Below are 15,396 nucleotides of genomic sequence, written 5' to 3'. Positions count from 1 at the left end.
GCTATGTGATCTGATGGTGAATTTGGGGTGACCCAATGCAAAGATCCTGAGGATCCATGTGGATCCATGTTTTGTAACCACATTTTTGCACCACTGCAGCCCCAGGCAACAGTGGGTGCGTGATTTTTGGAGGGCAGGCTGTAGCCATGGACATGCTATGTGATCTGTTGGTGAATTTGGGGTGACCCAATGCAAAGATCCTGAGGATCCATGTGGATCCATGCTTTTAAACCACATTTTAAGTGGGGAGGGAAGGAAAAACACAGAACGGACAAGGAGCACGAGAGGGGTGTGCAGAGAAGCAGCTGGCTAAGAATGCAGGAGAGGGGTATAACGGGGAGGGAGGAAAGGAAGGCAAAAGTTTTCCCTCACCTACTCACCCAAGCCAGCCAGCTCGCACGCTCTCTCTCTCTCTCCCCCTCCTGCCTGCTTGCCTGGAGGGGAGGGGCTTTCCCTGCTCTTTGTTCCGTTTGAGCAAGCACAGCAAGGAAACAGAGGCGGGTGGGCAGTAAGACCCTGAGGCAAGTGCGGCTTGTGCTTGCTCAGCAGCTTCTTCACGGTGCTCCGCGGAACGGTGTTCTTCATCCCGCCGGCGGCGGCTCCCTCTCTTTCCTCTCAAGCAGAGCGGCCTTCCTGCTCCAGCCGCGCCTGCGCCTGAGGAGTTTCGAATCTGCCGCCGCGCGCAGGGTGACGTCACGGCCGCCGCCGGGCCAATCCGCCTGCTCGGCCCCGCCTCCCTTCTTCTCGCCTCCCTCACGAGAGGAAGCGCCTCCCTCGCGCACGGCGGATGCAGCCTGAGCAGAGTCCCCTCTCGCTTAGAGCAGTGTTTCCCAAGCGGCACACGAGGCAACGTCTCGCGGCACACTAGTGTGCCGCGGAACACCGGTTGGGAAACACTGCCCTAAATGGGGTAGGCTCATTCACTTCTTTGGAAGTGAATTTCCATTTTGAAAGTCTTGGGGATACTCTCTACTTCTTACGTAAGCATTTTGTGACTGAGCCTTGGGCTCATGAGCTACACTCCCTTTTCTTCCTTTAGCACCAACACAAGGAAAGAATTAGAAGCTTTCGCTCTGCTTTCAACTAACCGCAGTTACTGGTTTGGTCAGAACCTGGACAAAGTGTGGCCAGTCCATGATTTAGGAGCATAAGCTAACTTTAAACCACAATTTATTATATTGGCTCATTTCCCTACACCACAATTCAGATCAACCACAGCTCCATGCTTGGACATAACTGATTAAAAACGGAAGTAAAAGCTCCCAACCTCTTCATGTGGCGACACACACAAGTCCAATGCTCACACATGTAATGGTACTCAATATTGCTTCCTGACTGGATCAAGATGTTTTAAATTAAGGACATGGGAGCAACATTGCATGCTCGAACTTGACATGCAATGAATGACAATGCTTTCTCTTTTTACAATAATCTCCACTTTAAATTCAGAGAGTGTTTATCACAGTTCCTTTACATTTAGTGAGACACTTTTATGACAATGCTTCCTTGAGTTGTTTGGATATAGGTTTGTTTCATAACCTCGTGTTGCTTCAAGAGTGTTGACAATGTGCCTGTCTGGGGAGAAGGATGTTTATACCCTTCAGACTGGGAAGAGCATAGGTAGGGCTGTGTATACACCAGGAACATTTCAAAATTCAGCATGCTATACAAATTATGCAAAGCAAGCAAATGTTTACCTATTTTGTATTATTTATTATATTTATTGTTGTGAGATGGTGTCTGTTGGGTAGGACTGGAAATGAGCTATCCATGGCAATCCACAAAGTGAACCAGCACACAACATTGGCAAGTAGGATTGGATGCAATTTCCTAGGGACAATGAAATAAGAACAGTGAGGTTTTTTGTTTTTAAAACCAGTGATAATTTGAAATGATGCTGAGCTCTATATTTGAGACTTGCATTAGATGGCGTTTAAAACCTGTTAGCTTCTCTAATCTCAGTTTCTCTTCTGCTTTCTCAATGCCAGCGTTAAAAACTTAATCTGAGGCCTATTGTGTTTTGCATTGCTTCTGGAAAAGGCTGAGGCCACGGTTTGTGAAACCTGTTTGTTGTTGATACAGTCATTAAGAGAATTTCCTACAGGAATATGCCTTTCTTGTTTGCATCAGACGACAGATGCAGAAAATACCTCTTCTACCCAATGCAGATTCATTGGGAATCCATAACCTCACAAGGCGCTTGTCTCTTTAGCCAATTTTCCTACAGAAAAGACAGTTTGGCCAGTAATGGTTAAAAGTGCCAGACTAAGAACCTGGAAGGCCAGAATTCAGTTCCCCATTTATCCGGGAAACTCACTGGGTGACCTTGGACCAGTCACCATCTCTCAGCCTAACCTACCTCACAAGGTTGTTGTCATGAGGATAAAATGGGATGAGTGAGATCCATATGCACTACCTTGAGCAGCTTGGGGGGAAAGGTAGCACATGTAATAAATATCTGGAAGTAACATCAGTCTACATGATCTTTTACAGACTAGAGGAGAGCTGGAGTCAAATGCTCACTTATCCGCAAAGCTAACTGGGTGACCTCGGACCACTCACTCTCCCACAGCCTGCTGAGAAAGAGAGGAAAGGAATGTATGTTGATCTCAGAACTGGGAAGGAAGGTAAGAAAAAATTAAACAAAACTTATACAGCATTTGTGGGAAGCTAAGGTACCAGGGATGCAGGTGGCGCTGTGGGTTAAACCACAGAGCCTAGGGCTTGCTGATTAGAAGGTCGGCGGTTCAAATCCCTGTGACGGGATGAGCTCCCATTGCTCAGTCCCTCCTCCTGCCAACCTAGCAGTTCAAAAGCACTTAGTGCAAGTAGATAAATAGGTACCGCTACGGCGGGAAGGTAAACAGCGTTTCCGTGTGCTGCTCTGGTTTTGCCAGAAACGACTTAGTCATGCTGGCCACATGACCCAGAATCTCTATGCTGGCTCCCTCGGCCACTAAAGCGAGATGAGCGCCGCAATCCCCGGAGTCGGCCACGACTGGACCTAATGGTTAGGGGTCCCTTTACCGTTACCTTTAAGGTACCAGCAGGTGGCAGTAGAGGTGAACTGATGGGGTATTATCATTAGCGCCTGCAATACAAGTATGTATTGGTAATTTGACAGAGGTGTAAACAAAGAGAGGACAAGGCACCAAGTGTTGCTGTTTCAGCAGAATATACCAAGCATATTTGTACAGAAGCTATGGATCTCCTGGGAATTTGCTCCCATGAATACTCAAGAAATCTTTTCCCCAGCCTGACATCCTCATTGCACCAGCTGATCACCCTCACGTAGAATTGAATATATTCAGCGGTACAAGTGTGCAAGTTTCATGAGAGCAAAAGACATGCAGTATTCCAAAAAATGAAAAAGTGGGTGTGCCTAAGGAGGGCATGTTCAGTTTAGGAGGGGCTGAGCCAGTGCAAACCAGGAACAGGAAACGGCCTCTTGTGCATTGTAGAATTTTGTCAAGATACTTAGAGACCCTTTGCAATCGCCCAAGGGTGCCTAGGTGACCCTTGTCCTTAACATAGGTTGACAGATACAGCATAATACACAGAAAGTTTGGTTCTGGGCCACATTCTTCCCTGTAACCAGGCTACCCACGTTAAGCAGCTACACCTATCCAAGGTCTGCTACTTTTACGTAGCTTCCGTCTTCAGACAAAACCTAGAAAGTGCAAATGGAAAGGCATAGCCATGAATTGAATGCAACTCATAGCTGCTGCACTCTTGAACCCTCTCAATTTTTGAATCTATCCCGTGGCAGATTAAACTGCACTTTCTACAGCAGTGATGTCCATTCTGTCACCTGCATTGATCGTGGGACCCCTCTTGATGTCTTGATGGGTGTTCTTTAATTGCAATCAGCCGACGAGTTAGGAAATGAAAGTAGCGGTTACCGCTGTGTCGTTCTTTTAGGTTAGCGATTTCTCCCCCTCTTAAAAAAAAAAAAATTATAATGGGAGCAGATCGCAGTCTCTTGTGAGTTGGACATGCCTGCTCTACAGCAAGGCGGCAGAACTACAACTCCCATCAGCCCCAGCCGGCATGGCTAGCAATGGTGTTAGTTGTCTAACAGCCCAATAATATGTAGAGGATTGCTAAGTTCCCCACCCCTGCTCCCAACACACACACACACACACACACACACACACACAACCACCCCAAAATAATTTGGCATGGTGGCAATTCCTATGGACATTCCATATGTAGTAGCCAAGTAGGCTGGCAGGGGAATCTCCTTCAGTGCACCTGAGGAAAGCAAGCTAGTTCAAGGGCTGCAGGACTGGGTGTATGGCACCTCCCAACCAAAGAGAATTGCCATGGGGGTGGGCTTGTAATACATGAATAAAGAGAGCTTGAGTATGGAATACAGTAGTAGACCTGCCAGCTGTATTTCCATAGTGAGGTGTTTTTAAAAAATATTGATTTGTGTTTGCGTGTGCGTGTATACACAAACACACACCCATCAGAGATTGATATTGGCCCAAAGTCATGAAGAATGCATTGGATCAGTGCAGCGGAATCCTCCGAAATCCTCCATTTGAATGCGGCCTTAGAGAAGAGCCCTTTGAGGTCTGGAAGTACTGCCTGCCTTAAGCCCCAGAGAGGTAAAAGAAAAAAGGAGGCAGTCATATGTGGCACTGAGAATTCAGTAGTTTGACTTTCCTCAGCTCAGCCCTGTTATACCACCTCTTCTTCAGCTGGGAATAAATAATTCAGACTTGTTTTCCCAAACAGTTCACATTTATTATTGATACAAATAAAAAAAAATCTTTTAAAGACCGTTATCTTATTACCAAGATTGAGGTAATATGTTTACAAAACATTTACAGAAATTGATATGAAGTTCATGAATACAGATGAGAGAGGGGAAAAGTTGTTAAGTTCAGTAAAGGTAGGACCAGCAGAATTATCAGTTCTGACAGGAAGGAAGGATCGCGTAGGTAGGACCACACACTATGGAGAAGAGGATAAGTTGGGTAGGTGATAGTTGCCATGGCACTCCATTTTTTTAAAAATGCTGCTTTTTGTGATGTATGGACCCCCTCAAGTGTTTGTGCTTTGAGCTCTGAAAGATGCATTTGACTTCTAGGAAAAAGAAGTATCCCCATATGGGACACTTCTGAGCAAACTTAATAGATCTTCAGACAGGAGAAGTGGCTGTAACTACAAAGCCAGACATCTCTGAGCTGATGTGGACTGTTGAGTGAAGTGGTTTCTTTACAGCTGTCAGCAAAATCGCCATCTGAGAGAAAAAGAGAGAGAGAGAAAGAGGGGACCATCCCTTACAAGTGGGGAAAAAAGAGGACATGCCCTTTTGCACCAGGAACACTAACTGGCTGCACATGGCACTATGCTGCTTTGAGGCAGGAGCTATGTTCATGACTGCATATCAAGCATTAAAACCACTTCTGAAATCATGGGGGGGGGGGGGTCTTATTAGTTAATCAGCTATCACAGAGAGCAAGAGAGCATGTGTGAGTTTGTGATCTAATGTATATTCTGCCACCCTTCCTACAATTTGACCAATACTTGAAGGGTCACCTTGACCTAATACTTCAAACACCACAAGTGTTAGTTGTTTAATTCTTCGGAAAACTGTTTTAGTCAGCGTTTTACAGCCTTTAAACGAACATAGGCATTTGGCACCCTGATCCTAAACCAATTTCCACAGAGCACAGCACCATCATATTCTACAAGCTCCTTCTCTGGCCTAGTTCTATTTATAAACAAGGGGCTTTTATTTTAAATATATTTCAGATCTGGGGTGGGTTGAAGAGGATACAACTTCAGCCGTTACCCGCTTTTCCAAGTAATTTGCAGCCTCTGAAATGTTTTAACTAGCTGGCTACGAAGGTCTGATGCAACACAGCAAACTTAAGACTGGCTGAATGTTTTGAGCTTTCCAAAAAATACATGCAAGGTTTCAAGCTGAAGTCTCTCAAATATGAAGGAAGTAGCAGGGAAAGGGTGATTAAAAGAGCACTTAGCATAGTAATTAAAGCCCTGGTTATAGGAAAATTGAAGCTGCAATAATTGTAGCCACAGCAGACTACACTTGTGTTCTGGACAGGATGCGGTGGCATCTTAGTGACATGTGAGATTTTCATTGCAGTTGTAGGACAGATAAGAATCTGAGAAAAGAGCAGCCGCCCCCTCCCACTCATCAGCTCTTGGCAGAAGAGATGCCAGCATTCAGTGGGTTCAGGGTGAAAAGATGCAAGTTGGGCTCTGGAAGTTTAGGATGTTGAAACAAGTCTGCTCTGTCCTCTTCAGTGCTAAGAGGTGTAACCTTATAGACCTGAAAAACCTTTCAATGCCCAAAGCTGGAATTATTAAGCCCTTAGCAGTGAGATAAAGTGAAATGTATGAATGTCAAAAGGGCTGCCTGAAAAGACCAGAAATCCTGCTTCCTCCCCCGAAGGCAGCACTCACCTATGACAGAGCTAGAGAAAAAGGTAAGCAGTTCAGACAGGCACCAGCTGGCACTTCATGAAATGTCAAGTATTCTAGCTACTGCCTTCCTCTAGACCTAAATGCTGGGCAGAAGCAGAGGAAGACTCTCATAGCAGCACGAAAGGAGGAAGTGTTTTTGCGCTTTGTGAGAACCTCACTGGCAGGAGCTTTAGGTTAGATTTCTAATGCACTATAGAATGTCTTGAAAGGATGGTATTTTAAAAAATAAATTCTCAACCACACTGATTACGCCTTTCATTGCAAAACAGCCCTTGCATGTCCAGGTTAGGATTTGTGCAAGCATGTTTATGATTGGGGAAGGGGGGAAATATTATGGTTACCGCATTAAGACTGGATACGCTTTCAGCTCTAATTCAAAACAAAACCAGTATATTTAAATGCACACACAGCTACTTTACTATCTATAAAAAGGCCTTCCACATGTTTTTTGTTTTTGCAATTGTCACCGATGATTAAGCTGTATTGCAGTTGGCTGCTATAGACGAGGGTCCGGCCATCTCATCAACTGGCTTTTGGCTGGCAGTGGCACTACCTGGAAATCATGGAGCTGGAGTGAGACTGGCCGGAAGAGGTTGTAGCAGCACTGAGCTGAGAAAATCCGCTGTGACTTGATTCAAGGCTGCTCATGGACCCTCTGCAAAAGAGACAGATAGTAAGGTATTATACAAACTTGTGTGTTTTTTAGTTTTGCTTTTTGCTTTTGTTAATTATCCTGGTTGGGTGGAAGTTCCCTCTCTCATACATAAAATCACAGAAGTTGGAAGCGACCCTGCGGATCATCTAGTCCATCCCCCTGCAATGCAGTCTCCAGCTGTCCCATACAGGGATCAAACCTGCAACCTTGGCATTGTCCTGTGCTTTCCAACAGTAGCTGTATTGGTTTGTTGCACTATTTTTTTAATATTAAAAACCTCCATATACTCTCTGCTCACCAGCAGCATATGAGCTCCCACAAAAGGAATGTTGTCCTCAACAGAAATGATAATAATTAAAAAGTTGCTCATCTCTGATTTACATGGTAAGATGAAACCAGAGTGAATGGGAGTTCTTTTCTTCAATCTAAATTCCAATTTAACCCTTGATTCAGTAGGAAACTATTTTAAGAATTCTCAGTCATTAATGCCCTTGGAAGAATTTCAATTCAAGATAATGTTCAGATATAGGGAAAGAGACTTCTTTCACTTCTGACCTTCTTGAATGAGAACCAGGTATTTTGTTTAAAAGCTCTCCTTAAATGCAGGTTGTATCCAAACCAAGAGGTTTTAAATATGCCAATGGATTTGCACAATACTATACAGCCAGTGAGGCAGCTTTGTGTTCCTTGGGCCCAACTGCATCTGAAACTAGGGGCAACCAACTTTTCAGGTTGTCTACTCTAGACACATTCTGCACACAACCACTGTTAGGGGTATTCAAGTAGGCATTTCACATACGAGTTTGGCTTCATGAGAATCTGTTCCATCACAAAATATACTTGCAGTTTTTGGATCCTTTCAGCTTTATCTATCCCTGAATAGTTCCCTGTGATTACAATCTCTTGTCATAGAATTGTAGAGCTAAAATGGACCCCAACAGTCATCTAGTCCAACCCTTTGAAATGCACATGGTCCTCCATCCAATTTGAAACCATACTGGACCTTGCTTAGCTTTACAAACATGCTAGCAGTTTTACTGCTGCATCTCTGATCTTGGTGGTCAGGTAACTCCATTCACAATAGCTTCGCCTCCCTCCCTCCCTCTTTCTTTTCTCTGGTTCCTGCCAACTTTACTTAATACTCATATTTGATGTGCAGTAAGTACTTTCACAACATTGCTGTTCTAAGCAATTCTGGCAAAGTGGCAGAACTGCAAGGACCCTTCTTCCATGTTTAAAAGGCCTTCACAGTATTGCCTTTCAACCAAGCAAATCATAAGAACTGTTTTTGATTTTCCTTTCAGGGGTCTTTCCATTGGGATTTCCCTGGCATGGTGCTTGCAAAGGCACAGCTAAGCATACCTGAAATCTTCTGACCCAATTACTTCTGTGTAGTACATCACTTTGCACTTATGAGATGAGACCTGTAGAGATGCCAAGACATCGTCCACACGAGGCAGGCTGGTTGTAGCACAAGCAGGCATACTGTGAAACTTCCACTGGAGAATGTAGAAACCAGGCCACCTTGTCACATGGGACCCCTGAAAGCAAAGCGGGGGGGGGGGGGGGAGGGAATCCCAATGAGCTTTGTTCACAACTCTGGTTTGCGACTCATAGTGAAGAAGCAACAGTATAAATCTTCTCTATAACTGTTTACTCCAACAACAATCCTGAAACAAACCCCACGCAGGTAGTCTGTAGGCAACTTGAACAGAAGGTTTAGCCTTTATAGCTGGAGTCAGTCAAGGCCCCACCTTCCCCAGATGGGCCGTAGGAACCAGGTCTTCCAGGACTCACAGCTAGATAATCACCTCAGAATGTTGTATGTGGCCATTTTAGTGTTGTGGGAAACTGATGGGCTGCAAAGTGTTTCAGCCTTACAGTTGTGGTGATACTCAGCTCCCCCAACCCCCATTGGCTGGATCTTTTTCTCAAATACTTGATTGATATAGCTGGGGATAGGAAGTGGTTGGCAATCCCAGGGCTTTCCTTTTAAAAACTGACCAGCACCATCCTACAATCCCTTACCATTCCACAGCAAACAGTAAGGCTACATACATTCAGGAGGGCCACTCATGACACAAGGCAACTTATTCATCGCCAATTACTGTTGGTTGTGATCAGATAGCCCACCCCAAGAGTGCTGTAGTCCAGCGATGGAAACCCCGTAGCCCTTGAGGCATTATGGACTATAGCTCCCATCATCACTTAGTTGCGCTAGCTGGGGTTGATGTTGCATTGGGAGTCAAAACATCTGCAGGGGCATAGAATTGGAAGGGCTCAAGAGGGACATCTAGTCCAACCTCCTGCATTGCCTAATGTGAGGCTCAAACCCACGACTCTGATATCATGAGTTTCATAACCCCTGCTGCAGTCTCTTGTTACCAATTCAAGTGACTTCTGTTTGGGGTAGAAACCAGTTGAAAGTAGCCTAACAACATGGATTTTGCCTAAAGGCTGGTTCTCACCTGCACGCTCTCCCCTTCTTTACAGCTAAGAGGAGACTCCACCATGCTGTAGTCCCGCCCCAGCTGCCAGGCTTTGTCTATCAGTTGCACATTATTGCCCCCGGGAGAAGTAATGCTGTGGGCCCCCAGGGAGTCCTTTTTCGGAGGCTGTGGTGCTCTCTTGGAGTGATAGATGTTAAATACAATGTCACCTTTGCAAACATCAAAATCCCAGGTGATCACAGACGAAGCTTCCACAATCTGAATGAAGATCTAGAGAGTTGGAGGATAATTATATTAAAAGCTCGGTCAAAGCAAAAAGCCTTTCAATGAGAAGAGCCAATTTGGCTCTGCTGTCAAATTCCACACACTTTGAATGCTCTGGCGTAGAAACCCACTGTGTTTATATTTGCTACAAAACCTTCTATGAGGGATTCTGTAACCAGATGCAAGAGTTTAATTGCTTCTGCATCCAACTGCGTAACATTTACAAACAAACATTTTAAAAAGCAGTACAAAGTCAAATTACACAGTCAATTTTCATTTAGGCCCTACAATTAAATAAATAAAAAAACATGTTATTTCAGAAGCCATAGAAAAGGGGGTTGGGGAAGAACAAATTCACCCTTGGCTTTATGACAGCAAGGAGATGTGGCAGCCCTTTCTGCCATTTTGAAAGCTCGCTGTTTGTCAATAGTTGGACGTCAAAGCAGCATGAGAGAGCATCTAACTGGATGCATCCGATGGCATGGGAAAAGTCATCTCTTTTTAAAAAACAGCCTTGAATACTACTAATGCAGAATAGTTGGAAGTCTAAATATAATATAGGCAATTGTCTGAACTTTTGTTACTTTTCATTAGATATTCTTATTAGATGCTAATTTTTGTGATTGTGGTTTTTTCGCAATGTTAAGGTTTCTTAATGATGATGTGTTTTCCATTGTAGTAACCTGCCCTGGGACCTTAAGGTGAAGATAATAATATAGGCCTTCCAGTGATCGAAAAGGAGAGTTTCTACATCTAGCATATCTCTGTCCTGCTACTTTAAGGAAATGCAGATTAGAAGACTGGCCCTTCAATAAATGCTGCTGGGGGAAAAATTGGTGGCTCAACTGCATCAATATTTTCCCAATTACTACATAATAAAAAGGTAGATTAAAAGTATGCTACAGGCACCAACTGAGAGTATTCAAAGTGCACCACATCTTGTTTTCTTAAAAAAAAAAGTTTAGTAAGGGGGGAAAGTCAAGGGTTGCCTTCACAGCAGGACTAGTAACAGTAATTTGAGCTGTGCTCAAATTACAGGTGGGCCAGAAGGGCTTGATCCCCTTATCTTTTGAGGTAGCCCCCTTGCTACTACTTTTAGCAGACTTCAGGAAAGCAATGTTAGACTAAAAATGGGGGATGGAGTTGTGTGCCTCTCTACGTTTTCCCCTTATTTCAGCATTGTTCACCAACACAAGCTCATAAGAAAGGACTTAGAAGGAACTAAGAAGATGTTTCAGAAAGTCCACTCTTACCAATAACTGTCCATGTGAGGCCGGCTTGCATTACTAACAAAACAGCTGAACAAAGCTGAATAAGATCTGAGCTCCTCTGTTGCGAATAGAAAATGCTTAAGGTAGCATTTTTCTAACTGTGGAAGAGAAGAAGATTCCTCTACTCAGCTGAACAATTATTTTGAGAGTGGACTAGTTGAAATATCATCTGAAGCACCTCTAATTGCATGAAGTTGGCATGAAGCCCATGTCAAACCAATGAAGACCTGAGCTTATCTTTCATGGATAGACAATTGGATGCAAGAAAGAAAACAAGGAAACTCACCTCATGGGGAGCTCCTTTGAAGACGCTTGCAGACTGATAAATTGTTTCTGTCCACAACTTTATATCTTCATTTTCCAGTTCTTCTGCTGTACGGTATAGAGATTTGGGAACCAGCCCACCTTCTGGAACTTCACACTTCAGAGATTTAATTAAGGTGGAGGGGAGAGAAAAATCAGAATTAGATCTCTACTCAAACAGATCACACCTCAAAAAGAATCTGCTCAGAAGTAAAGCTCTTAAAGGATGTGAGTTATCATTGAACAAAGCCACCAAAGAACACATGTGAATTGGTTTGTATAAACTGTGTGTGTGTGTGTGTCTGGAAAATTTATTTAGTGGGTTAGACCCTCCACCCCATATTCTTATTCGATTCTCCTGGTGCTGTTGTTTTTACAGCCAAAAGGGCAACAGCCACACAAAGTGGTCATTAGCAAAGTTGGGTAACCCTGAGAACTGCAGGTGTATAAACAACCTTTCAGGGAACCAGTGATTCTAGATGCATTTGTTAATTAGAATTGCAGTGTGCTTCACTGATTGAGTTATCTGAATGTAGGGAATGGGAAGGGGGAATTACACACTTGACAGTGGGGCTTCCCTCATGCTTGATCCAGAAGGTGCAGTTAGTGCAGAATGCCACAGCAAGAGTGCTGCCAAATGCGAGGCCCGATGTCAGCATATAACACAGCTCTGCTCAGAGATCTGCACTGGTTGCCCATTTGCAACCGGGCCAAGTTCAAGATGTTCCTATTCGTATATAAAGCCCGTAACAACCTGGGACCAGTTTGCCTACAAGATCGCCTAACCCACAACATGGCCACTCGACCGCTTGGATCAGTGTAACTGCCACTACTTACAGGTTGCCACATAATATCCGTTCTGCATTTGTAAGAACTCAATTCCACTTGGAACTCCCTGCTTATTGAGATTAAGCAGGTGCCTTCCACTGTACTATTTTCGGCACCTGCTAAAAACATTCCTGTTTAGACAAGCCTACCCAGATGTGAGTGGCGCTGTGGTCTAAACCACAGAGCCTAGGGCTTGCCGATCAGAAGGTTGGTGGTTCGAATCCCCGCGACGGGGTGAGCTCCCATTGCTCAGTCCCTGCTCCTGCCAACCTAGCAGTTCGAAAGCACGTCAAGTGCAAGCTCTGGCTGGAAGGTAAATGGCGTTCCCGTGCGCTGCTCTTAGTCATACTGGCCACATGACCCGGAAGCTGTACGCCGGCTCCCTCGGCCAGTAAAGTGAGATGAGCGCTGCAGCCTCTAGAGTAGTCCACAACTGGACCTAGCGGTCAGGGGTCCCTTTACCTTTACCCAGATGTTTAGAAAGCTAAAGTAATTTTAATCTGTATTAGTATTTAAACGTTTGCATGTTTTAACATAGGGTTGTACATTTTTTTCTTTTTATCTGCTGTGCACCACTTCTGGGTGGTGGTGATTTTTACAATCAAGCAGTGTAGAAATTTTATGGAATAAAGAAAATAATCACTGAATGCAGTTCTGCTACAACAACTGTTTACTTACCATGCATTCTCCACCAAGAAAATCTGGAATGATTTCTTTGTCAATATAATCCAACAGCCCACCGGGTCCTTGATAGTCATTGCCAGCATAGATCAGGAATTTCTTTCTTGTGTTGTCATCAATGAATGGACTGACCTGCAAGTAAAATACTAAGTTAAAAAGGTAGCTCATTGGCTTTGAGGTGAAAGAGGCAGCTTCAGAGACACAGTGGGAAGTTCTGGGGTACCTAAATGAGCAGGGTGCAGCTACCCCTCTTTCTAGAGGGGGTAGATTACAGCCTCCAGTTGCTTCTCCCTGTGGCTCTGCCTGTCTGCAACTTTGTGAGCTGGCTCACTTGCCAAGAGGGCTGTTGACACCAAGTGAGTCAAATCCCCGGATCCTCAAATGGCTTCCAGAGGATACTTTTACTATTGGTGATACTCATAAAAATGGCATGCTCAAGAGGTGAACTATTCCACCAGGCCACATTACTACTGTATGTAACTGGATTGTTTTTGGTTCCAGAAATGATGCTCCCTATAAAAAAAAATGTTGCAAGTGTTGACCATGGCTATTTTATAGTACAGGGCTGGGTCCCATTTTCCAAAGCACAGGTCCCAAGGGAGACAAAAGCAGATGAACGTACCAGTGTCCAGAGGACTGGAAACACCCTGGGAGCTCGCAGAATGAGGAGGCGCCCCAAGGTTTCCGGATAATTGGCTTCGACTACCTCGATGATCCTTAGCAAAGCCTTGACGCCAGGCCTCCATAAGTGACGCATGTTCAGGCCCTCCAGATCCACCAAACAGGTCCAACAACTGTTTGCCCCAAAGCAAAGACAATGAACTTACTAAATGTGTCTTTTTAAAACAAAACAAAAACCTCCCCACAGCTCCCCCAAAATCAGATTTGCTGAAGAGGTTTGTATCAACCACTAGAAAGCTACTTTACTCTAGCCTCCCCTTGCCTTAGTTGTTGGGTGCATCACTGCACTGACGACATTCAAGGCTTCTAGGGCAGGCATGGTCAAACTTGGCCCTCCAGCTGTTTTTGGGACTACAGTTCCCATCATCACTGACCACTGGTCCTGTTAGCTAGGGATGATGGGAGTTGTGGTCCCCAAACAGCTGGAGGGCCAAGTTTGACCATGCCTGTTCAAGGGAGTCCCCAATGTCATAAAACTCCCTTTCATCTATACTCTTGAGTGTGAGGGATGACAACCTGTCTTCACCCTGAATGAGGAGCAGGTGAAAATTTACTTCCAAGTGCCACATAAGGCCTGGAAAGCCGGTTTCCATGTTTTCCTAAACACTTGGCTGAAACTCATGTGAGATGTGTCCTCCTAATTCATATGTGGGCCATGCACCTCACTTTGAAATCATGGCTTTGGGCATGATGCACTGCAGTGGCTAAACACGGCGTGCCATTGCATCTGTGGGCACGGGGACAGGTTGGAGCCCTCATACACAGGAATTTCACAAGTATATCCCCTTAGCTAACATATGAATCAATATTAGAGTGATTAACATGGAGTCTCTCAACACTTCACATTCCACTACTCATTATATTTCATTTAACAGCTATTCTCTTTTACCTTATAGGTCTTCCAAACACTTTTGTATTTTCTTCACACCTCCTCAGTCCTTCTTCGTTAATAGAGAGAACCTAAACACACACACACACAAATGAGAAACAAGGATACTGCAGAGATGCGGTAGCAGAATAGCCATGGCAAAAATCAGGACAAAGAGAACTGCCTCTATTTTACCTTTGAAAGGAGATAATCATCCCGTTCCTGCTTTCCCAATTCACTGATTCTACAGACTTTTCTGATGTTCCCCTAACTTAATTTCTGCATTATGTTTCTGCTTTATGTTTGTCAGCAATAATAGAAAAAGCTACCCATCCTCATGTTTGGAAGTCTCAGAAACTGAACTGAGTCCCCCCACCCCCAATATGGTAGGAATGTGGGGGGGGGGGGGGGAGAGAGAGAGAGAGAGAGAGAGAGAGAGAGAGAGAGAGACTGGAGTAAGAATACCATTAAGAAACACTTTAGAATATGAAATTCCTCTGGATAATGGAAAGACTGGGCTAGGTGGGAGCAGCCAGAATTCTATATGCAGGGAAACTGGAGTTCTTTGTTATTTTCAATCTAACAAAATGTGCTAGTTTGCTAATAATGTAACCCCCCCTGCCCACTTCATTAGTCCATTCTTGAATAGATTACGTCATTGACAACGAACAGGTATTTAATATTATGGCAAGCTGGATTGATTGCATTAATATTCCACATTTTCTCCAAGGAGCTCAAAGTGACATACGTAGTTCTCCCCTCCTCTTTTAATCAGACAAGCTAAAACTGCTGCATGATAAAAAGTTGCAAGAGCTGGCCCAGGGAAAAACTACAGACCAAACTCCATAACCTTTTTGTCTGGCTATACCACAGAATGTTATGGGATGAGGTAATATAGAGGACTGTTCTACTACACAGTGGGGAAATCGCCTT

General features: G+C 44.3%; 1 protein-coding gene and 1 long non-coding RNA gene across 2 annotated transcripts in view; one reads left to right on the top strand and one right to left on the bottom strand.

The window, feature by feature from the left end:
• Positions 1 to 4,730: 4,730 nt before the first annotated feature.
• Positions 4,731 to 15,396, bottom strand: part of SEC14L1 (SEC14 like lipid binding 1) — a 34,699-nt gene continuing 24,033 nt past the window's right edge. Inside the window, exons 10-17 of the mRNA XM_083725828.1 lie at positions 14,485 to 14,555; positions 13,537 to 13,708; positions 12,912 to 13,046; positions 11,389 to 11,523; positions 9,586 to 9,837; positions 8,480 to 8,658; positions 7,016 to 7,117; positions 4,731 to 5,251 (exon numbers count right to left, since the gene is read on the bottom strand). Of these exons, the coding sequence (XP_083581954.1) occupies positions 5,236 to 5,251; positions 7,016 to 7,117; positions 8,480 to 8,658; positions 9,586 to 9,837; positions 11,389 to 11,523; positions 12,912 to 13,046; positions 13,537 to 13,708; positions 14,485 to 14,555 (1,062 nt within the window). The 3' untranslated portion in view covers positions 4,731 to 5,235. The remainder of the gene's footprint in view (positions 5,252 to 7,015; positions 7,118 to 8,479; positions 8,659 to 9,585; positions 9,838 to 11,388; positions 11,524 to 12,911; positions 13,047 to 13,536; positions 13,709 to 14,484; positions 14,556 to 15,396) is intronic.
• LOC310838509 lies at positions 7,006 to 14,796 on the top strand. The gene is made up of 3 exons (XR_014560999.1): positions 7,006 to 7,140; positions 11,467 to 11,633; positions 14,492 to 14,796. It is a non-coding gene; the product is annotated as an uncharacterized lncRNA (long non-coding RNA).

This window comes from Podarcis gaigeae (genome assembly GCF_964106915.1).
Source record: "Podarcis gaigeae genome assembly, chromosome: 2".
NCBI classification, from domain to species: domain Eukaryota; kingdom Metazoa; phylum Chordata; class Lepidosauria; order Squamata; family Lacertidae; genus Podarcis; species Podarcis gaigeae.
The sequence above is the reverse complement of the archived record's forward strand: the minus strand, read 5'-3'. Positions and strand labels throughout refer to the sequence as shown.